Here is a 20,355-nt window from a genome sequence, read left to right on the forward strand (position 1 = left end):
AATATGGGCCCCTTTGCCCACCTAGGCTGCAAAAAAGTGTCACACATCTGGTGTCTCTGTATTCAGGAGAAGTTGAGCAATGTGTTTTGGGGTGTCTTTTTACATATACCCATGCTGGGTGAGATAAATATCTTGGTCAAATGCCAACTTTGTATAAAAAAATTGGAAAAGTTGTCTTTTGCCAAGATATTTCTCTCACCCAGCATGGGTATATGTAAAATGACACCCCAAAACACATTCCCCAACTTCTCCTGAGTACGGAGATACCAGATGTGTGACACTTTTTTGCAGCCTAGGTGGGCAAAGGGGCCCATATTCCAAAGAGCACCTTTCGGATTTCACTGGTCATTTTTTACAGAATTTAATTTCAAACTCCTTACCACACATTTGGGCCCCTAGAATGCCAGGGCAGTATAACTACCCCACAAGTGACCCCATTTTGGAAAGAAGAGACACCAAGGTATTTGCTGATGGGCATAGTGAGTTCATAGAACTTTTTATTTTTTTTCACAAGTTAGTGGAATATGAGACTTTGTATGAAAAAAATAAAATAAAAAAAAATCATCATATTCCACTAACTTGTGACAAAAAATAAAAAATTCTAGGAACTCGCCATGCCCCTCACGGAATACCTTGGGGTGTCTTCTTTCCAAAATGGGGTCACTTGTGGGGTAGTTATACTGCCCTGGCATTCTAGGAGCCCAAATGTGTGGTAAGGAGTTTGAAATCAAATTCTGTAAAAAATGACCAGTGAAATCCGAAAGGTGCTCTTTGGAATGTGGGCCCCTTTGCCCACCTAGGCTGCAAAAAAGTGTCACACATCTGGTATCTCTGTATTCAGGAGAAGTTGAGGAATGTGTTTTGGTGTGTCTTTTTACATATACCCATGCTGGGTGAGATAAATATCTTGGTCAAATGCCAACTTTGTATAAAAAAATGGGAAAAGTTGTCTTTTGCCAAGATATTTCTCTCACCCAGCATGGGTATATGTAAAATGACACCCCAAAACACATTCCCCAACTTCTCCTGAGTACGGCGATACCAGATGTGTGACACTTTTTTGCAGCCTAGATGCGCAAAGGTGCCCAAATTCCTTTTAGGAGGGCATTTTTAGACATTTGGATACCAGATTTCTTCTCACGCTTTGGGGCCCCTAGAATGCCAGGGCAGTATAAATACCCCACATGTGACCCCATTTTGGAAAGAAGACACCCCAAGGTATTCAATGAGGGGCATGGCGAGTTCATAGAAATTTATTTTTTTTGGCACAAGTTAGCGGAAATTGATATTTTTTATTTTTTTATCACAAAGTCTCCCTTTCCGCTAACTTGGGACAAAAATTTCAATCTTTCATGGACTCAATATGCCCCTCACGGAATACCTGGGGGTGTCTTCTTTCCGAAATGGGGTCACATGTGGGGTATTTATACTGCCCTGGCATTCTAGGGGCCCTAAAGCGTGAGAAGAAGTCTGGAATATAAATGTCTAAAAAAATTTACGCATTTGGATTCCGTGAGGGGTATGGTGAGTTCATGTGAGATTTTATTTTTTGACACAAGTTAGTGGAATATGAGACTTTGTAAGAAAAAAAAAAAAAATTCCGCTAACTTGGGCCAAAAAAATGTCTGAATGGAGCCTTACAGAGGGTGATCAATGACAGGGGGGTGATCAATGACAGGGGGGTGATCAATGACAGGAGGGTGATCAGAGAGTCTATATGGGGTGATCACCCCCCTGTCATTGATCACCCCCCTGTAAGGCTCCATTCAGATGTCCGTATGTGTTTTGCGGATCCGATCCATGTTTCCGTGGATCCGTAAAAATCATACGGACATCTGAATGGAGCTTTACAGGGGGTTGATCAATGACAGGGGTGTAATCAATGACAGGGGGGTGATCAGGGAGTCTATATGGGGTGATAACCACAGTCATTGATCACGCCCCTGTAAGGCTTCATTCAGACGTCCGTATGCGTTTTGCGGATCCGATCCATCTATCAGTGGATCCGTAAAAATCATGCGGACATCTGAATGGAGCTTTACAGGGGCGTGATCAATGACTGTGGTTATCACCCCATATAGACTCCCTGATCACCCCCCTGTCATTGATTACACCCCTGTCATTGATCAACCCCCTGTAAAGCTCCATTCAGATGTCCGCATGATTTTTACGGATCCACTGATAGATGGATCGGATCCGCAAAACGCATACGGACGTCTGAATGAAGCCTTACAGGGGCGTGATCAATGACTGTGGTTATCACCCCATATAGACTCCCTGATCAATGACAGGGGTGTAATCAATGACAGGGGGGTGATCAGGGAGTCTATATGGGGTGATCAGGGGTGATCAGGGGCTAATAAGGGGTTAATAAGTGACGGGGGGGGTGTAGTGTAGTGTAGTGGTGCTTGGTGCTACTTTACTGAGCTACCTGTGTCCTCTGGTGGTCGATCCAAACAAAGGGGACCACCAGAGGACCAGGTAGCAGGTATATTAGACGCTGTTATCAAAACAGCGTCTAATATACCTGTTAGGGGTTAAAAAAACACATCTCCAGCCTGCCAGCGAACGATCGCCGCTGGCAGGCTGGAGATTAACTCTCTTACCTTCCGTTCCTGTGAGCGCGCGCGCCTGTGTGAGCGCGCGCGCCTGTGTGAGCGCGCGCGCCTGTGTGCGCGCGTTCACAGGAAATCTCGCGTCTCGCGAGATGACGCGTATATGCGTGATTGTGCGCAGCGCTGCCACCTCCGGAACGCGATCCTGCGTTAGGCGGTCCGGACGTGGTTAAAGGGGAACTCTCAAAAATGTGCCCTGCTCGAGCCTAGAAAATGTTTATTTTCTATTGGTTTGATGTATACAAATGTGCAGCACTCTATGTTTTTGTATCCTGCAGAGTCTTTAAAAAAATGCATAAGTCAACGTAAAAAAAAATTCTACCATGGAACTGTATGGTGAACGGACGCCACTGTACGGCATCAGTCTGAGGCATCTGTTAATGCATACATTTTTGGTATGCATTAAATGGATGGCAAGAATAGGATGCAAACCAAGCCCTAGTGTCAGAATAAGCACCAGTACACATCGGAGCAGCAGGGGAGGCCGCCATGTACTGACAGAGTGCTAACTGGTCCTGGTGGTCAGGGGTGAGGACTGTGTTTCCCAAGGATCATTTTCTACTGGGAAATACAGGGCACAGTATAATACACTAGAATCTATATAATATAAAGATATTAGCCCTACCCCCAAATGATAATACAATTAGGTGATCATTTATTATATAGAAATACGTCTATGTTAGGCGTATTTCTGACACAGATTGTGACGCAAAGGTCCTTAGCATCGCAATCTGAATATTTTTCCTGCTCATGCCAGGTCTAAAAAAGTATGGCGTGGGCAGGGAAAGGGATACAGTTTTGGCCATCCAGATATTGGATACCACCGCCATACAATGACCGGATAACACCTCCGCACAGTGACCGAATAACACCGCCATACCGTGACCGGATAAAAGAGTATAAGAGGGCACAGTACAGGGAATGACTAGGGGCAATACACAGGGTGTGGTAAGAGGGCACAATGCGGGGTATAAGGGGGCACAGTACAGGGTGGGGGGCACAGTCACATGACCCTGTGAGATTAGAAGGTCCTTATGGTGAATGCGGTTCATACGCCACCATGAGAGGCAGAGGAGTGAGACAAGGGTGTGATTATGTGGCTAGAGATAAAAAAATTAACTGTCGACCAGCACAGGCCCCAAAAATTAGCCAATGGGCATTCACCTGACAGCAAAGAACTTTGGATTCTGTGGCTGGAGGTACATTAGGCGGTCACAGCATAAAAATTTAACTGTCGGCCAGTACAGATCCCAGAAAATTAGGCATTCAACGGACATAAAAGGCCTTTTATGCCGCTTTATTTACCTAAGACAGGGACCACGATTTGTTCTGGGTCGTGGCGGATATTTCTGGGCTGTTATGAGGAAATTCAATCAAACGTGGTCGACTTGTCACATGTGTTGAATTCCTCAGAGATCCATGCCTCATGAATTTTTAGAAATGTGAGGTAGTCCACACTGTCGTGAGCTAGGCGAGTGCGCTTATTGGTCACGATTCCCCCCCCCCTGCTGCGCTGAACGTCCTTTCGGCCAGGACACTGGACGAGGAGCAAACCAACAGTTCCATGGCAAATTGTGCCAGCTCTGGCCACAGGTCAAGCCTGCACACCCAGTAGTCCAGGGGTTCATCGCTTCTCAGAGCGTCCACATCGGCTGTTAACCCCATGTAGTCGGACACCTGTCGGTCTAAGCGTTCCCTGAGGCTGGATCCGGCGTACGGCTGTCGATTGGTTGTCTGCAAGAAAGATCTCATATCCGAAGTGACCAACACATCTTCAAACCGCCCTCTTCTTGCATGCGCTGTTGGATTGGTACCCGCAACTGTTTCTCTGTGAGTGGAAATTCCTTCGCCAGCGCCCGCAAAAGCAGGATGCAGCATTTCTCGAAGTAAGGCCTGGAAGTGCTGCATTCTGACAGCCCTCTGTGATGGTGGTAACATTTCCACCATTTTGTGTTTGTACCGGGGGTCTAAGTACGTTGCCAGCCAGTACTGGTCCTTGCCCTTTATGCTTTTTGCCCTCTTCAAACACTGGAACATGTAGGCCCCCATTTGCACTAAACTGGAAGCGGTGGAGTGGCCTGTTTCCTGCTCATCATCCAGGATAATGTCGTCCTCGTTCTCCTCCCCCCAGCCACGGACAACACCAGGGAACCCAGAAACGTTTAAAGCATGCTCTTCTTGCTCCTCCTCCGCCCCGGCACCATCCTCCTCTGACTCTTCTTCAGACTCCTGTTGTTGACTTGTCTCAGATGGAGTAGCCCCCACTGGGAATTCATTCAGCATTGCGACTTCCTCATTTTCCTGCTCCTGCTCCTCGACGGCTTGATCAATGACACGACGCAATGCACGTGTCAATGCACGCTGCGACTGACGAGTTTGGTGATCTCATCAAATGGCCGCAGAATTTTGCATGCGTCGTGCATGAGCAGCCACTGGCGCAGTGGAAAAAAAACAATCTCCCCAGAACCTGTCCTGCCACAGAGTTCGTACAGGTAGTCGTTAACTGCACGTTTCTGCTGGAGCAGCCTATCAAGCATATACAAGGTGGAGTTCCATCGCGTTAGGCAGTCACAAACCAAACGTCTGACGGGCAGGTGGTGTCGTCGCTGAATGTCAGCAAGCGAGCCATGGCCGTGTAAGATCTTCTAAAATGGCCAGAGATTTTCCTGGCCTGCCGCAAGACGTCCTGGACCCTGGTGCATTTGGCAACAAATCGCTGCACGACTAAGTTCAGGACGTGTGCCATGCACGGCACGTGTGTCATTTTGCCCTGTTTCAGCCTGCTCAGCAGATTGGCACCGTTGTCGCACACTACTTTACCAACTGTAAAATTGAGCGGGGTTAGCCACTGATCGGCCTGTGACCGCAAAGATGAAAGGAGTGCAGGACCAGTGTGTCTCTTGGCTTCTGGGCACAACAGACGCAGCACAGCATGGCAACGTCTCACCTGGCACGTCGAATAGGTTCTGGGGAGCTTGGGGGGCACAGCAGAAGAGACGGTAGCAGCAGAAATGGAGGAGTCAGCCGAGGAGGAGAGGGAGGAGGGAGTAGGAGAAGAAGAGGCAGGCCTGCATGCAATCTGTGGCGATAACACCAAATCTACACTGGTGCCACGGGTTGCATGCTTGACGGCCGTCAGAAGGTTTACCCAGAGGGCAGTAAAAGTTATGTACCTTCCATGCCCGTGTTTGCTAGACCACGTGTCTGTGGTCAGATGTATCTTGGCACCGACACTGTGTGCCAGAGATACATTCACTTGCCGCTGAACGTGGCCATATAGCTCTGGGATGCCCTTCTGGGAGAAATATTTTCTTCCGGGGACCTTCCATTGCGGTGTTCCAATGGCCACAAATTTTCTAAAGGCCTCCGAGTCCACCACTTTATATGGCAGTAGTTGACAGGCTAGCAGTTCTGACAAGCCAGCAGTCAGCCGTTGGGCAAGAGGGTTATCCGGCGTCATCATCTTTTTTCCCTCGAACATTTGGGGCAAGGAAGCCTGCGTTTTGCAAGATGAACGCGACTACGACACGGTGGAAGGTGGAGTGGAGGACAACTGTCTGCCTCCTGTGCACTGCAAGTTCTGCCTGCTTCTCCTTCTCCCTATCTGCTGGTCCGTCTCTCCCTCTGAACTCCCCTCCTCTTCCTCTCTTGTGGGCACCCACGTGACGTCCATCGACACGTCATCATCGTCACCACCACTGACATTAGAGATCTCGGAGTAGGCAGCAACAGCAGGTACCACCCTCCTTGGACTGATCTGGGTACTGTCGTCAGACCGCTGGGTGGCGGCCGTTGCTACCTCCTCTTCCTCATCTGATGCCAAGAATATCTGCGCATTGGTAAGGTCTGGGAATGGATGGGAAAATCATTCCTCTGACTCAAGTGGAGGGACTATGGTGGTGGTGGTGTCTTTGGAGGTGCACACAGCAGAGAGTGAGGAGGGTGCGGATACAGAGGATGAGGAGGGTGCAGAAGCCACTCAACCAAGTGAGGAGGGTGCAGTGGTGAGCCACTCAACCAAGTCTGGTGCGTCCTTTGACGTAATCGCACACACCTTCTGCAACTTCACACTTAGGCTGCGGCCTGGTGCACCTGCCTGACCCCTACCACCCCTGTGGAATGTCCTGCCTCTTCCTCTGCCTGTCATTTTCAAAATGACCCTGTGACAAAAGTATTTGTGGAAGGTATATCGCACCCCTGCCTCAATCATTTTTTTTGGGGGGCAACTGGTAAATCACACCAGTAGAAATTATTTCTTCAAATAGTGCTTTTCACTCTGTGTAGATGCGGTAACGCAGCAAAACTGCAAACAAATGCTGCACCACCTAAATGAACTATATAGAAAGTATATTATTGGTATATAACACCCCTGCTTCAATCAGTTTTTTGGGGGGGCAACTGGTAAATCACACCAGTAGAAATTATTTGTTCCAATAGCGTTTGGCACTCTGTGTGGCTGCAGTATCACAGCAGACACAACTGCTGCACAATACAATTGCACTATAATATACTTTCTATGTTAGAAAGTATATTATAAGTATATTACACTTCTCAGTATGTCACACCTATCGATAGCACACCTATACCAGTCCTTAAAAGGACTTTTGTGGCCCTATTAGCTAGCGATTTGTGTCCCTAACAGCCTGTCCCTGCTCCACACAGCAACCTCTCCCTACACTGGCAAAAGGCTGAATGTAAAATGGCGGCCAGATCAGGTTTATTTATAAGGTAGGGGCTATGTCCATGTGCTGAAATGTCTCAATTGGCTGTCCTGTACCATCTGATGGATGTGTCATGGGTCAAAGTTCTTCACAATGTAAAAGAATATGGCGGGCGCGAATATCGCTTTATGTTGGCCCGTTCGGGAAACAGCGAACAAGCAAAGTTCGCCGCGAAACGACCACCGGGCGAACCGCAAGGCCATCTCTAGTCATGATTCAACGTAACAGGCGGTGTTTCTCTATGAAAAACACAAAAGGCGCACCATAGGATAGTACAGTCCAGTTAAATAAATGAACATAAAATACTCCAGATTGGAAGCTCACCTTAATGGGTTGTGCAATTAATAGGCACAACACTACTGAAGGCTTGGAGGGGGTCGTAATATGCCCCCAAGACAGATGGTCATGCAGCCAGGGATGTACGCACTTCCACATAGGGATGCCTGGAGTCCCCAAGAAGGGGGATAAATCCAAATAGAAAGAAGAAACTCTCACGGCACAAATACCAATCTTTGATGATAATACAAACTTGATTTAATGACTTGGCAGGTGGTACAATGCGTTTCGGGGCAGAAAACACCCCTTCATCAGGTACAGACTGCTCATACCTCATAAATATGTAACTGAATCAACATCTAGTAATTATACCCAGCATGGGGTCAGAGGTCATTATACCCAGCATGGGGTCTAAGGTGTTGATTCCATTATCCTAATTGGAGTCAGTAGGTGATAATGACTTTAAGTTTGCATCACAACTGCACAGAACAGCAGAACATAAAAGCTGTTCAGCCTGGTGAATTATAGACCTAATGTTCAGTTTTTCAGTCCAATGTAAAAAAAAACGCTTTGCTTCAATGTTGAAGATATTACTGGCTAAACTGGTATATTTCTTGTGTCCATACAGGAGGTACTTGCATGAGCAGTGCATATGAGCTAAATCCTGCAACTCCAGATGGATGGATGATCCCATTCCATAAATCAGCAGGAGGGTGCGGTGCAGCTATGAGAGCTATGTGCATAGGACTGAGGTTTCCACGCCCAGAGCAACTGAATGACCTGATACGCATCAGTGTAGAGAGTGGTAGAATGACACACCACAATCCTACAGGATACCTGGGTTCACTGGTGTCTGCATTGTTCACCTCCTATGCCATAAACCGTAAGCCTCTGCACGAGTGGGGTAAGGGTTTGCTGGACGTGTTGCCTTTGGTAAAGGACTATGTCATAGATGCCGGGCGGGATGTGTCGCAAAATCTGGGTGCATGGTAAGTGTGCTATCATGTTTGCTTTAGTTTACAGTAGGAAAATTCATCTCCTTGTATGTGATGTACAGTAGTGCCACATTGTCCAAGGCTAATTTATCAATGCTAGGTACTGTGCCCAATAGAGAGTAGGTCTGAACTGTAGTTCCAGGCTTGGCACATGTAGTGGCCTAATCAATAAGCAGGATGTCTTGCAGAAATTCTACCAAGAGGGTAACTATGGGTGGAGAGGGAGTCTCCCACCTGAGTGCCAAACAAGACCATACAGAAGTCCACTCCACAGTACATGAAAGGAGAAGGAACCTGCATTTCCACAAGCCTATGATAGTGGTGGACAGGCTGCTGTTGAACAAGGGAGAAGGGAGGGAGTCTCCCGCTTCTCAGTTTGGCCACCGAAGATTAGACAAGCTGCAGGTGAGATGGCTACAGAAGATAATGGCTGCAGATGTGAAGAGCCAATGTCGTGGCCCGTGCATCAATCCTGGGAAATACTACATGCAGCTGTGACACCAGGAATAACTCCTTCAATGTTCCTGAAAGAAGACCCCAAGCTTAAGCACCAGAGGCCGAAACATTGCCCTCCATAGGACTTTTCAGCTGTAAATACAGAATGTTTACAGGTGAAGGACTGTGCCTCTGAATAAAAACCATTATGCATAATGTGCCTTTAGGAGACTGCAACAGTCACAATTTATGTACCCTCATACTGAGTGAATTAACTGTTGCAGTGTTTTCAGCTTTTATGAACAGTGCTCAGACATTGTGGGAGAACAAAAAAACTGGTTTACTTTACTTAGGACAAAGCAGAAACCATTAAAGGGTTTCTCTGGGCTCACCTATATTTATGATCTATCCTCAGGATATCAGATCGGCGGGGGGCTGACACCGGCCGCCAATCAGCTGTATGAGGAAACGGCATGTGCAGTGCGCACGTGCCATCTCCCTTCTGTCTTCCTGCGCACCGCTACTACCTATTGCAAAGCAGCGGCAAGCAGGAAGAGAGAAGAGAGACGGCACATGCTCACCGCACACCGTCTCCTCATCTCGGCTGGGGTGCCAGGTGTTGGAACTCCACCGATCTGATATTGATGACCTATCCTGAGGTCATCAATATCCGAGAGCCCAGAGAACCCCTTTAACTGTAACATCATCATCAATATAGAGACTACCAGTGATAACATCTCATAACCAGACAGTCCATACACTGGAATAACTGCACTTGAATAAACAGTAATGCTTAACACAGCACCATCTACTATCTGGTTAAAGGGGTTATTCAAACCCTATAATGCCCCCTCTAATGCCCAGGCTCCTCACACAGGTTGTACTTACCTTTCTCCCCGGCACCCGTGTTGCTTCTGATGCCCGCACGGCCGCCGATACATTTTCCCATTAGCGCGGATCTAAACATCCAGCGGGGGTGGGGAGGGGGAACAGGCCAGTCAATGGCAGGCCGTTACAGGGACGAGCCTCCCTGGCATCACGGGTGACGCTAGGGAGGCTCGTCCCTGTCGCGACCTGCTATTGGCTGTCTCCCTCCCCATCGCTGGATGTTTTGATCGCGCAACGGGAGATGCAGAGTCTGCATCAGAAGCGACGGGGTGCCGAGGAGCAAGGTAAGTACAACCTGTGTGAGGGGCTCGGGCATTAGAGGGGGCATTATAAGGGTTGGATAACTCCTTTAACATAGTTTCTCCACCAATAATTTGAGCTGTCAAAATGTTTGTGGTGCCCACCTATGGGCTTAAGATACTGTATGTATTGTGGGGAGTTGCCATGGTAGGCAGATGGTAGTGATGCAGTGAGACAGGGACACAAGCAGGTTAAAGTCTGAAAACAGCGTTTTATTTACACTTTCAATAAAAAACAGAAACAGCCTTAATTCAGGCACAAATAAACACCTCAGCCACTAATACATAACAATCCCTTCCTATATGAGGGCCCGGCTGCCAGACCCACCCTATAGTTCCACAGAACCAGGTGGCACAGTTACCTTGGTTGGTACAGCATCAGTCCCCAGGTAGTTCACCCCTCTGATTCTCTGAAAGAGAACATATCAGTGTAAGCTGTGTACTGGGGTGGGCTCCCCAGGATACAGCGAAGTCACGAACGAGGAAAGCAACTCTAACACCAGCTTTTGCCAACACAGTATTTTACTTAAATGTGGCAGTGAGCACAACCACATATGCTGGGAAGGCACAATAAATTTACATAAACGCAGCCCAAAGGCTGAGACCCTTGTGCTGCACAGCGCGGTGCCCTCTGATGGATGCCGGAGGAAAGTGCCGTAATTTACCTACTGGCGGGCACAATTGAATAGCCATGCCTTACCTGTTATTACCCTAAAAGATCAAGAACAACTGTTTGGGTGTGTGGTACGGGCTGGCCTGCGGTGCAGCACAAGAGCTTACAATCTTACAGTGCTCTACAGTATTCCCCCTCCTATAACTGGTCTTGTAACACGTACCAGAATACTCCTGAGCCAAAACGCCAGCCTGGCTTGAGTTTGTGGGGAATTTTATCAGCTCTCCAGTGTAAAATGTCACTTAAAATTGTGGAGTCCTTGCAATGAACAGCCAGCAACACTTGTGGCCTGACACAAACAGAAATCCTATCTAACTAACTACAGGCCTGGTCTCAGTCTCTAGGATTCTAGGCGCCAACACTGTGATGAGGTGCGTGCACGATCAGTCTTACTGACCCGGGTCTGCTCTGCCTCCACTGGTGGCTGTGAACCGAACAAAAGCTTCTCCAACAAGCATGCAGTACCGCAGTGTATGTTGCTTTGCTCCTCAGCTCTCATCAGCGTTCCTGGAAGCAATCCTCATTCCTCTAGACAGGATCAGGGCCTTGGACACACTCAGATTCACTGGGCTGTAGTTCTGGTCACCGAAGGGTGCTCCCACACCTGGATGTCAATGGATCCTCCTTTACACACAGCTACTGGATCCTCTTCCAAGCTCTCTCCAAGATGGATGCTCTATCTCTTCATCTCCAGGCTTTGTAACTCCACCTCTTATGAATATGGAACAATATGCAGTCTGTAGCTGTGTTTAAGAAACAGCGGCATCTTGTGAACAAACAGCAGAATGTCAGTCCAGATATTTAACTTAATTTACACAGTGTTCAGACAATGAGAGATGTTTCCCCATCTCACACAGCATCAGTCCCCAAGTAGTTCACCCCTCTAATTCTCTGAAGGAGAACATAGAATCCTAACAAGGCACATGACCCACAGCTGTGAGCTAGGGAACAAACCTGAGATGGAGTGTAGGGTCTAACTGCCAACCTACCATTCACTCCATAAAAAGCAAGCCCATAACAGACTTTACAAAAAAACTATGCCTGGCATAGATTAACATGTTCCTACTTTCTGTGTCTGTCTCAGCCAGCTCACAGGTGGAGACAGACTAATCCTAGGTTTCACCATACACACAATGCAATCTGCTGGGCAACATATACGTGTTTTGCCAGACCATTCCCTTCACAGTACATACTGTACTATACAGTAAAGTTAACGTTTGCTGCAAATACTTGATGTTATCCATAGCTGTATTAGGGATTAGAGCAGCAATGAGAAGAATGCCAGAGTGAGACACTTCTGAGGTCATTTTTTATTGCATTATCTGTATTAAGAGATAAAAACATATTAGCAGGTGTCGTTTATCATAAAGTTTTCCTCCATTTGTCTTCTGCAGCCTTCATGTATTCTCATACATTGTTGGCTGTTTTGTCGTGTTCAATACCACGACCATGCCAAGAAAGGACATGTGGCCCCTAAGGCCTCTTTCACACTTGCGTTGTCCGCATCCGGCGTGTACTCCACTTGCCGGAATTACACTCCGGATCCGGAAAAACGCAAGTGTACTGAAAGCATTTGAAGACGGAACCGTCTTCAAAATGCTTTCAGTGTTACTATGGCAGCCAGGACGCTATTAAAGTCCTGGTTGCCATAGTAGGAGCGGGGGAGCAGTATACTTACAGTCCGTGCGGCTCCCGGGGCGCTCCAGAATGACGTCAGAGCGCCCCATGCGCATGGATGACGTGTCCAATGCGATCACGTGATCCATGCGCTTGGGGCGCCCTGACGTCACTCTGGAGCGCCCCGGGAGCCGCACGGACGGTAAGTATGCTGCTCCCACGCTCCCCGCTACACTTTACCATGGCTGCCAGGACTTTAGCGTCCCGGCAGCTATGGTAACCATTCAGAAAAAGCTAAATGTCGGCTCCGGCAATGCGCCGAAACGACGTTTAGCTTAAGGCCGGATCCGGATCAATGCCTTTCAATGGGCATTAATTCCGGATCCGGCCTTGCGGCAAGTCTTCTGGATTTTTGGCCGGAGCAAAAAGCGCAGCATGCTGCGGTATTTTCTCCGGCCAAAAAACGTTCCGTTCCGGAACTGAAGACATCCTGATGCATCCTGAACGGATTTCACTCCATTCAGAATGCATGGGGATAATCCTGATCAGGATTCTTCCGGCATAGAGCCCCGACGACGGAACTCTATGCCGGAAGAAAAGAACGCAGGTGTGAAAGAGCTCTAAGACAAGCGTTCTGAAGGATCGACCCCTCTCTTTTAGCTGACACCTTTTACGACAAAATAAAAAGGCATGAGCCATCAAATTGATTATCTGACTGATTTTACAGTAAGTGGTCAGAGCAGCCTGCAGTGTATGAAAGTACATGTAGGCTGTAGAAGACAAACGGAACAAACTTTTTAATAAAAACAATTGTAAATAATGTTTCTAGCCCGTATTTTAATGCAGTAAACAATTTTTTTCACTCCTGGACTTGCCACAGCACAATCATGCACATTGGCAGTTAAAGCAGTTCTTGTGTGGACCCCCCCCCCCCCTTTATAAATATCTCTGTATAGCTTAGTTTCATGGACTCTTACTAGTATGACATAGAGTAATTGGAATAATAACTGCAGTCACATCTAAATTTGCATTGAGTTACCGTATTGTTTGGACTATAAGACCATAAGATGCACCTAGGCTTTAGACAAGGAAAATAAAAAAAATATTTTCAATCGACCTCAGATCACACCCCCCCAAACTCCATCAGACCTCTGATCAGGTCCCTATTCCTTTTTTAGAACTCAGATCAGACCCCCATTTCTTTTCAGATCAGACCTCCAAGCTCCATCAGACCTCAGATCAGATCCCAATCAGACCTCTGTATTAGACCCCCATTCATCACCAGACCTCATATTAGATCCCCAAGCTCCATCAGATCTCTGTATCAGACCCCTATTTCTTGTTATATCTCAGATCACACCCCCATTTCAGTTCAGACCTCAGATCATAGCCCTATCAGACCCCCAAGATCCATCAGATCTCTTTGAGACCTCTGTATCAGACCCCCAATACTCCTCAGATCAGACTCCCATTCCTCCTCAGACCTCAGATCAGACCCCCATGCTCAATTAATTGAAAAAAAGAATAATAATATACACTCACCTAAAGAATTATTAGGAACACCTGTTCTATTTCTCATTAATGCAATTCTCTAGTCAACCAATCACATGGCAGTTGCTTCAATGCATTTAGGGGTGTGGTCCTGGTCAAGACAATCTCCTGAACTCTAAACTGAATGTCAGAATGGGAAAGAAAGGTGATTTAAACCATTTTTGAGCGTGGCATGGTTGTTGGTGCCAGACGGGCCGGTCTGAGTATTTCACAATCTGCTCAGTTACTGGGATTTTCACGCACAACCATTTCTAGGGTTTACAAAGAATGGTGTGAAAAGGGAAAAACATCCAGTATGCGACAGTCCTGTGGGCAAAAATGCCTTGTGGATGCTAGAGGTCAGAGGAGAATGTGCCGACTGATTCAAGCTGATAGAAGAGCAACGTTGACTGAAATAACCACTCGTTACAACCGAGGTATGCAGCAAAGCATTTGTGAAGCCACAACACGGACAACCTTGAGGCGGATGGGCTACAACAGCAGAAGACCCCACCGGGTACCACTCATCTCCACTACAAATAGGAAAAAGAGGCTACAATTTGCACAAGCTCACCAAAATTGGACTGTTGAAGACTGGAAAAATGTTGACTGGTCTGATGAGTCTCGATTTCTGTTGAGACATTCAAATGGTAGAGTCCGAATTTGGCGTAAACAGAATGAGAACATGTATCCATCCTCTGATGGCTACTTTCAGCAGGATAATGCACCATGTCACAAAGCTCGAATCATTTTAAATTGGTTTCTTGAACATGACAATGAGTTCACTGTACTAAAATGGCCCCCACAGTCACCAGATCTCAACCCAATAGAGCATCTTTGGGATGTGGTGGAACGGGAGCTTCGTGCCCTGGATGTGCATCCCTCAAATCTACAACTGCAAGATGCTATCCTATCAATATGGGCCAACATTTCTAAAGAATGCTATCAGCACCTTGTTGAATCAATGCCACGTAGAATTAAGGCAGTTCTCAAGGCAAAAGGGGGTCCAACACCGTATTAGTATGGGGTTCCTAATAATTCTTTAGGTGAGTGTGTGTGTATGTATATATATATATATATATATATATATATATATACACTTACCTCTCCTGTTCTGGACCATGCTGGAACTCACCACTTCTTGGTCTTATTCTTGCTTGCACTGCACTATGACTTGACATTGCATAGCATCAGGTCATAGTGCGTGCCTACTTTCACTACGTTTTGATGCTGCACACTTCAGAACACATGCAGTGCAACGCCCGGAAGAAGACCAGGGAGAAGTGAGCACTGCCATTTCCCCCCTGCTTTTCGGGAAAAAGTGTGTCTTATAGTCCGAAAAATTATGAAAGATTTTAACCCTTCTGTGACCAATTTTTCGGTGTTTTTGTTTTTTACTTCTTGCCTTCTTGGAGCCATAACTTTTTTTATTTTTCCAATTACATAGCCTTATTAGGGCTTGTTTTTGTGGAACAAAATTTACTTTCTAATGGCACTATTGTGTATTGCATAGGATGTAATGGGAAGCTGGAAAAAAATTCCAAATGGGATGGAACTGGAAAAATATGTTATATGAAATATGTTATCTGCTTTAAAAACAGCTATTGTGCACAGCCCATAAAAACCATCCTACGTTATTCAAAATCATGCTGGTTTCTTACTCTTGGCTCCGCAGAAATAGATATCTTTTGTCTCAGTTATCGCATGTATATGGCCAGCTTTAGTTTCTATAGATAACGCATGCACACGCATGAAACATTTGTCTACATAGAAGGTCCTCAGAATATAAGGCATGGTGAAAACTTACAGAGCCATATTGTTCTAATAAAGCATCCCAATTATTTTGTCTAGGTCTTACTTTGAAGAACAGTGGATCTCCTATCTTGGAAAAAGGGACATTTTGAATGGAACATCTCAGCCACAGTTTCCAGAGAAATATGATGTTGAGGAACGAGATCAGTTTTACACTTCAGTAAGCTACAATGGATGGGGTGGAGGCAGTGGGCATGATGCACCCATGATTGCTTATGATGCGATCCTTGGTTCTGGTGAGAACTGGACAGAACTCTCTCACCGTGCATTTTTCCATGGTGGGGATAGTGATTCAACTGCGGCCATTGCAGGTGCCTGGTTTGGAAGCATGTATGGATTCAAAGGTGTCCCCAAAGCCAACTATAAGAAATTGGAATACAGAGAGAGACTAGAAAAGCTTGGAAAGGAGCTCTACCATCTTGCATAAAGCATGGGACTCATTTGTAAAGCTTCTATCAATAAAGTAAAAAATTCCTTTCACTGAAAAATGATCTTTCCCTACTTACAGTACTCAAACTGTGTTGACATTGCTCTTAGAATCCTGTTACTGGAAACAATACATGCCATAGTAACCAGTAGACCACAGAACCTGTCACCAGTACTATTCTGCCCTCTCTGCAGACCCGCTGAACCTCCATCACTGTGAGAGAAACGAGTCCGACGAGACTTGTGGCCTCTCCCTCCCCCGCCTTCTGCCAGTGACTGGCAGGTTTCTTTCCTTTGCTTAAGGCTACTTTCACACTTGCGGCAGTGTGATCCGGCCGGAACTGCCCGCCGGATCCACCGATCTGCCGCTGACTGAAAGCATTTGTGAGACGGATCTGGATGCGGATCCGTCTCACAAATGCATTGCAAGGACGGATCCGTCTCTCCGCTTGTCATGCGGACAGACGGATCCGTCTTATACATTTTTTCAAATTTTTATCGGTCTGCGCATGCGCAGGCCGGAAGGACGGATCCGGCATTCCGGTACACTGAATGCCAGATCCGGCGCTAATACATTCCTATAGGAAAAAATGCCGGATCTGGCATTCAGGCAAGTCTTCAGTTTTTTTCGCCGGAGAGAAAACCGTAGCATGCTACGGTTTTCTCTTTTGCCTGATCAGTCAAAACGACTGAACTGAAGACATCCTGATGCAAACTGAACGGATTACTCTCTATTCAGAATGCATGGGGATAAAACTGATCAGTTCTTTTCCGGTATAGAGCCCCTGTGACGGAACTCTATGCCGGAAAAGAAAAACGTAAGTGTGAAAGTAGCCTAACATAAAAGAACCCTGTCAGTCAAGGGGAGAGGGGGGCACAAGTCTCTTCAGACTCGTCTTCCCTCACAGTGCTGAGAGGTTCTTCCTGTCAGTACTAATAAATACAGAATTTTAGCCCAAAAGTGAAATCAGCAGGTTTGTCACTATGCTTCCTTTAGAGAGGGCAGCATAGTACAAGTGAGAGATTCCCTTTAAAGTGAGAAATTTATCAAGCTCTACGCTCCAAAAAATTTGGCATAAAAAAAGGCTCTGCTACCTTTTAGGCTTGTTTGCACCAAAATTTTGCGACATTTATAATTTTTACACCAGTCACAACACTTTTGAAAAGAAAGTGTATAAGAGCGTGTTGTCTGTCATGCTGATTTCAGCCAGATTTATCGACTTCAGTCTTTAAAAAATTCTCCAAAAATTTTGCAATCTTTCTCCATTAAAGGGGTGGCATAGAAAGTGGAGTAACATCTCCAGACAGTGTTAGACTTGCATCAAATGTACCAAATTTGTCAAACATTGTAAAACTAACTTTAAAATTCCCCTTGTGATCAATCTTCCCTAAAAGTTCAAATTTCCATTAATACATTTCTGAGAGGTGCTGAAGGTACAGTCAGGTCCATAAATATTGGGACATCGACACAATTATAAGATTTCTGGCTCTATACACCACCACAATGGATTTGAAATGAAACAAACAAGATGTGCTATAAAGAGGACCTTTCACTAGAATAAAAAATCTAAACTAAGCATACAGACATGGAGAGCGGCGCCCAGGGATCTCCCTGCACTTACTGTTAAACCTGGGCGCCGCTCTGTTCTCCTGGTATAAGCTCCGGTATCTTCATATGTTCGGCTCCACCCAGTTGAGCCTGCGGCGTCTCCTTCTCCCAGGCTGTAGTGCTGGCCAATCGCAGCGCTCAGCTCATAGCCTGAGAGAAAAAAAACCCTCTCAGGCTATGAGCTGAGCGCTGCGATTGGCCAGCGCTACAGCATGGGAGAAGGAGACGCCGGCAGGCTCAACTGGGTGGAGCTGAACATATGAAGATACCGGAGCCTATACCGGGAGAACGGAGCGGCACCCAGGTATAACAGTAAGTGCAGGGAGATCCCTGGGCGCCGCTCTCCATGTCTGTATGCTTAGTTTAGATTTTTTATTCTAGTGAAAGGTCCTCTTTAATTGCAGACTGTCAGCTTGAATTTGAGGGTATTTACATCCAAATCAGGTAAACGGTGTAGGAATTACATATGCATATGTGCCTCCCACTTGTTAAGGGACCAAAAGTAATGGGACAGAATAATAATCATAAATCAAACTTTCACTTTTTAATACTTGGTTGCAAATCCTTTGCAGTCAATTACAGCCTGAAGTCTGGAACGCATAGACATCACCAGATGCTGGGTTTCATCCCTGGTGATGCTCTGCCAGGTAGGGATCGACCGATATTGATTTTTTAGGGCCGATACCGATAATTTGTGAACTTTCAGGCCGATAGCCGATAATTTATACCGATATTATGGGAATTTTCATTTTTGAAAAAAAAATAATTCCTACACAAATCTGCTGAAAATTTATATGTTTATTGTTAACGTGTATTTATAATTTTTTTTGAATCTTTCTTTTTTATTTATACTTAATATTTTGGTGTTTTTTTTTTTTTACTTTCTATTTTATTTTACTAACTTTTAGCCCCCTTAGGGACTAGAACCCTTGTCCTATTCACCCTTAGGCCTCTTTCACACGGGCGTTGCGGGAAAATGTGCGGGTGCATTGCGGGAACACCCGCGATTTTTCCGCGCGAGTGCAAAACATTGTAATGCGTTTTGCACTCGCGTGAGAAAAATCGCACATGTTTGGTACCCAAACCCAAACTTCTTCACAGAAGTTCGGGCTTGGGATCGGTGTTCTGTAGATTGTATTATTTTCCCTTATAACATGGTTATAAGGGAAAATAATAGCATTCTGAATACAGAATGCATAGTAAAACAGCGCTGGAGGGGTTAAAAAAAAATAAAAATCATTTAACTCACCTTAGTCCAATTGATCGCGGCCCGGCATCTCCTTCTGTCCCCTTTACTGAATAGGACCTGTGGTGAGCATTAATTATAGGTAAAGGACCTTTGATGACGTCACTCCGGTCATCACATGGTACGTCACATGATCTTTTACCATGGTGATTCACCATGGTAAAAGATCATGTGACGTACCATGTGATGACCGGAGTGACGTCATCAAAGGTCCTTGACCTATAATTAATGCTCACCACAGGTCCTATTCAGTAAAGGGGACAGAAGGAGATGCCGGCATCGCGATCAAGTGGACTAAGGTGAGTTAAATGATTTTATTTATTTTTTTAACCCCTCCAGCGCTGTTTTACTATGCATTCTGTATTCAGAATGCTATTATTTTCCCTTATAACCATGTTATAAGGGAAAATAATAATGATCGGGTCTCCATCCCGATCGTCTCATAGCAACCGTGCGTGAAAATCGCACCGCATCCGCACTTGCTTGCGGATGCTTGCGATTTTCACGCAACCCCATTAATTTCTATGGGGCTTGCGTTACGTGAAAAACGCACAAAGAGGAGCATGCTGCGATTTTCACGCAACGCACAAGTGATGCGTGAAAATCACCGCTCATGTGAACAGCCCCATAGAAATGAATGGGTCAGGATTCCGTGCGGATGCTGTGCGTTCACCTCCCGCAACGCATCCACGCGGAAAACTCGCTCATGTGAAAGGGGCCTTATAGAGCTCTATCAGGGTGAATAGGAGCTCACACTGTCCCTGCGGCTCTGTGCTTTGTGCACACAGCAACATGGAGCTTACCATGGCAGCCAGGGCTTCAGTAGCGTCCTGGCTGCCATGGTAACCGATCGGAGCCCTAGGATTACACTGCTGGGGCTCCGATCGGAGGAGCAGGGGAGAGGGGATCCTGTGGCCACTGCCACCAATGATTAATACTGGTGGCGGGGCGCACTGCGCCACCAATGATTAATACTGGGGGGCTTGGGGGGGCACACTGCGCCACCAATGAAGATAAATCTCTCATTTATTTATATACAGGAGGTGGGAGCTGGCTGCAGAATCACATAGCCGGCTCCCGACCTCTATGAGCGGTAGCTGCGATCCGCGGCACCTGAGGGGTTAACTACCGCAGATCGCAGCTACTTGTCATAGAGGTCGGGAGCCGGCTATGTGATTCTGCAGCCAGCTCCTGCCTCCTGTATATGAATGAA

The 20,355-nt window shown here is 46.3% G+C and overlaps 1 protein-coding gene across 4 annotated transcripts in view; it reads left to right on the forward strand.

Moving 5' to 3' along the window:
* ADPRH (ADP-ribosylarginine hydrolase) overlaps positions 1-16,583 on the forward strand; it is a 52,178-nt gene extending 35,595 nt beyond the window's left edge. For all 4 annotated transcript variants that reach the window (XM_040440249.1, XM_040440251.1, XM_040440252.1 and 1 more), the window contains exons 3-4: positions 8,241-8,601; positions 15,901-16,583. In XM_040440249.1, coding sequence (XP_040296183.1) covers positions 8,241-8,601; positions 15,901-16,288 — 749 coding nt within the window. In that variant the 3' untranslated portion in view covers positions 16,289-16,583. The remainder of the gene's footprint in view (positions 1-8,240; positions 8,602-15,900) is intronic.
* The last annotated feature ends 3,772 nt before the right edge of the window (positions 16,584-20,355 follow it).

This window comes from Bufo bufo, chromosome 7 (genome assembly GCF_905171765.1).
Source record: "Bufo bufo chromosome 7, aBufBuf1.1, whole genome shotgun sequence".
NCBI classification, from domain to species: domain Eukaryota; kingdom Metazoa; phylum Chordata; class Amphibia; order Anura; family Bufonidae; genus Bufo; species Bufo bufo.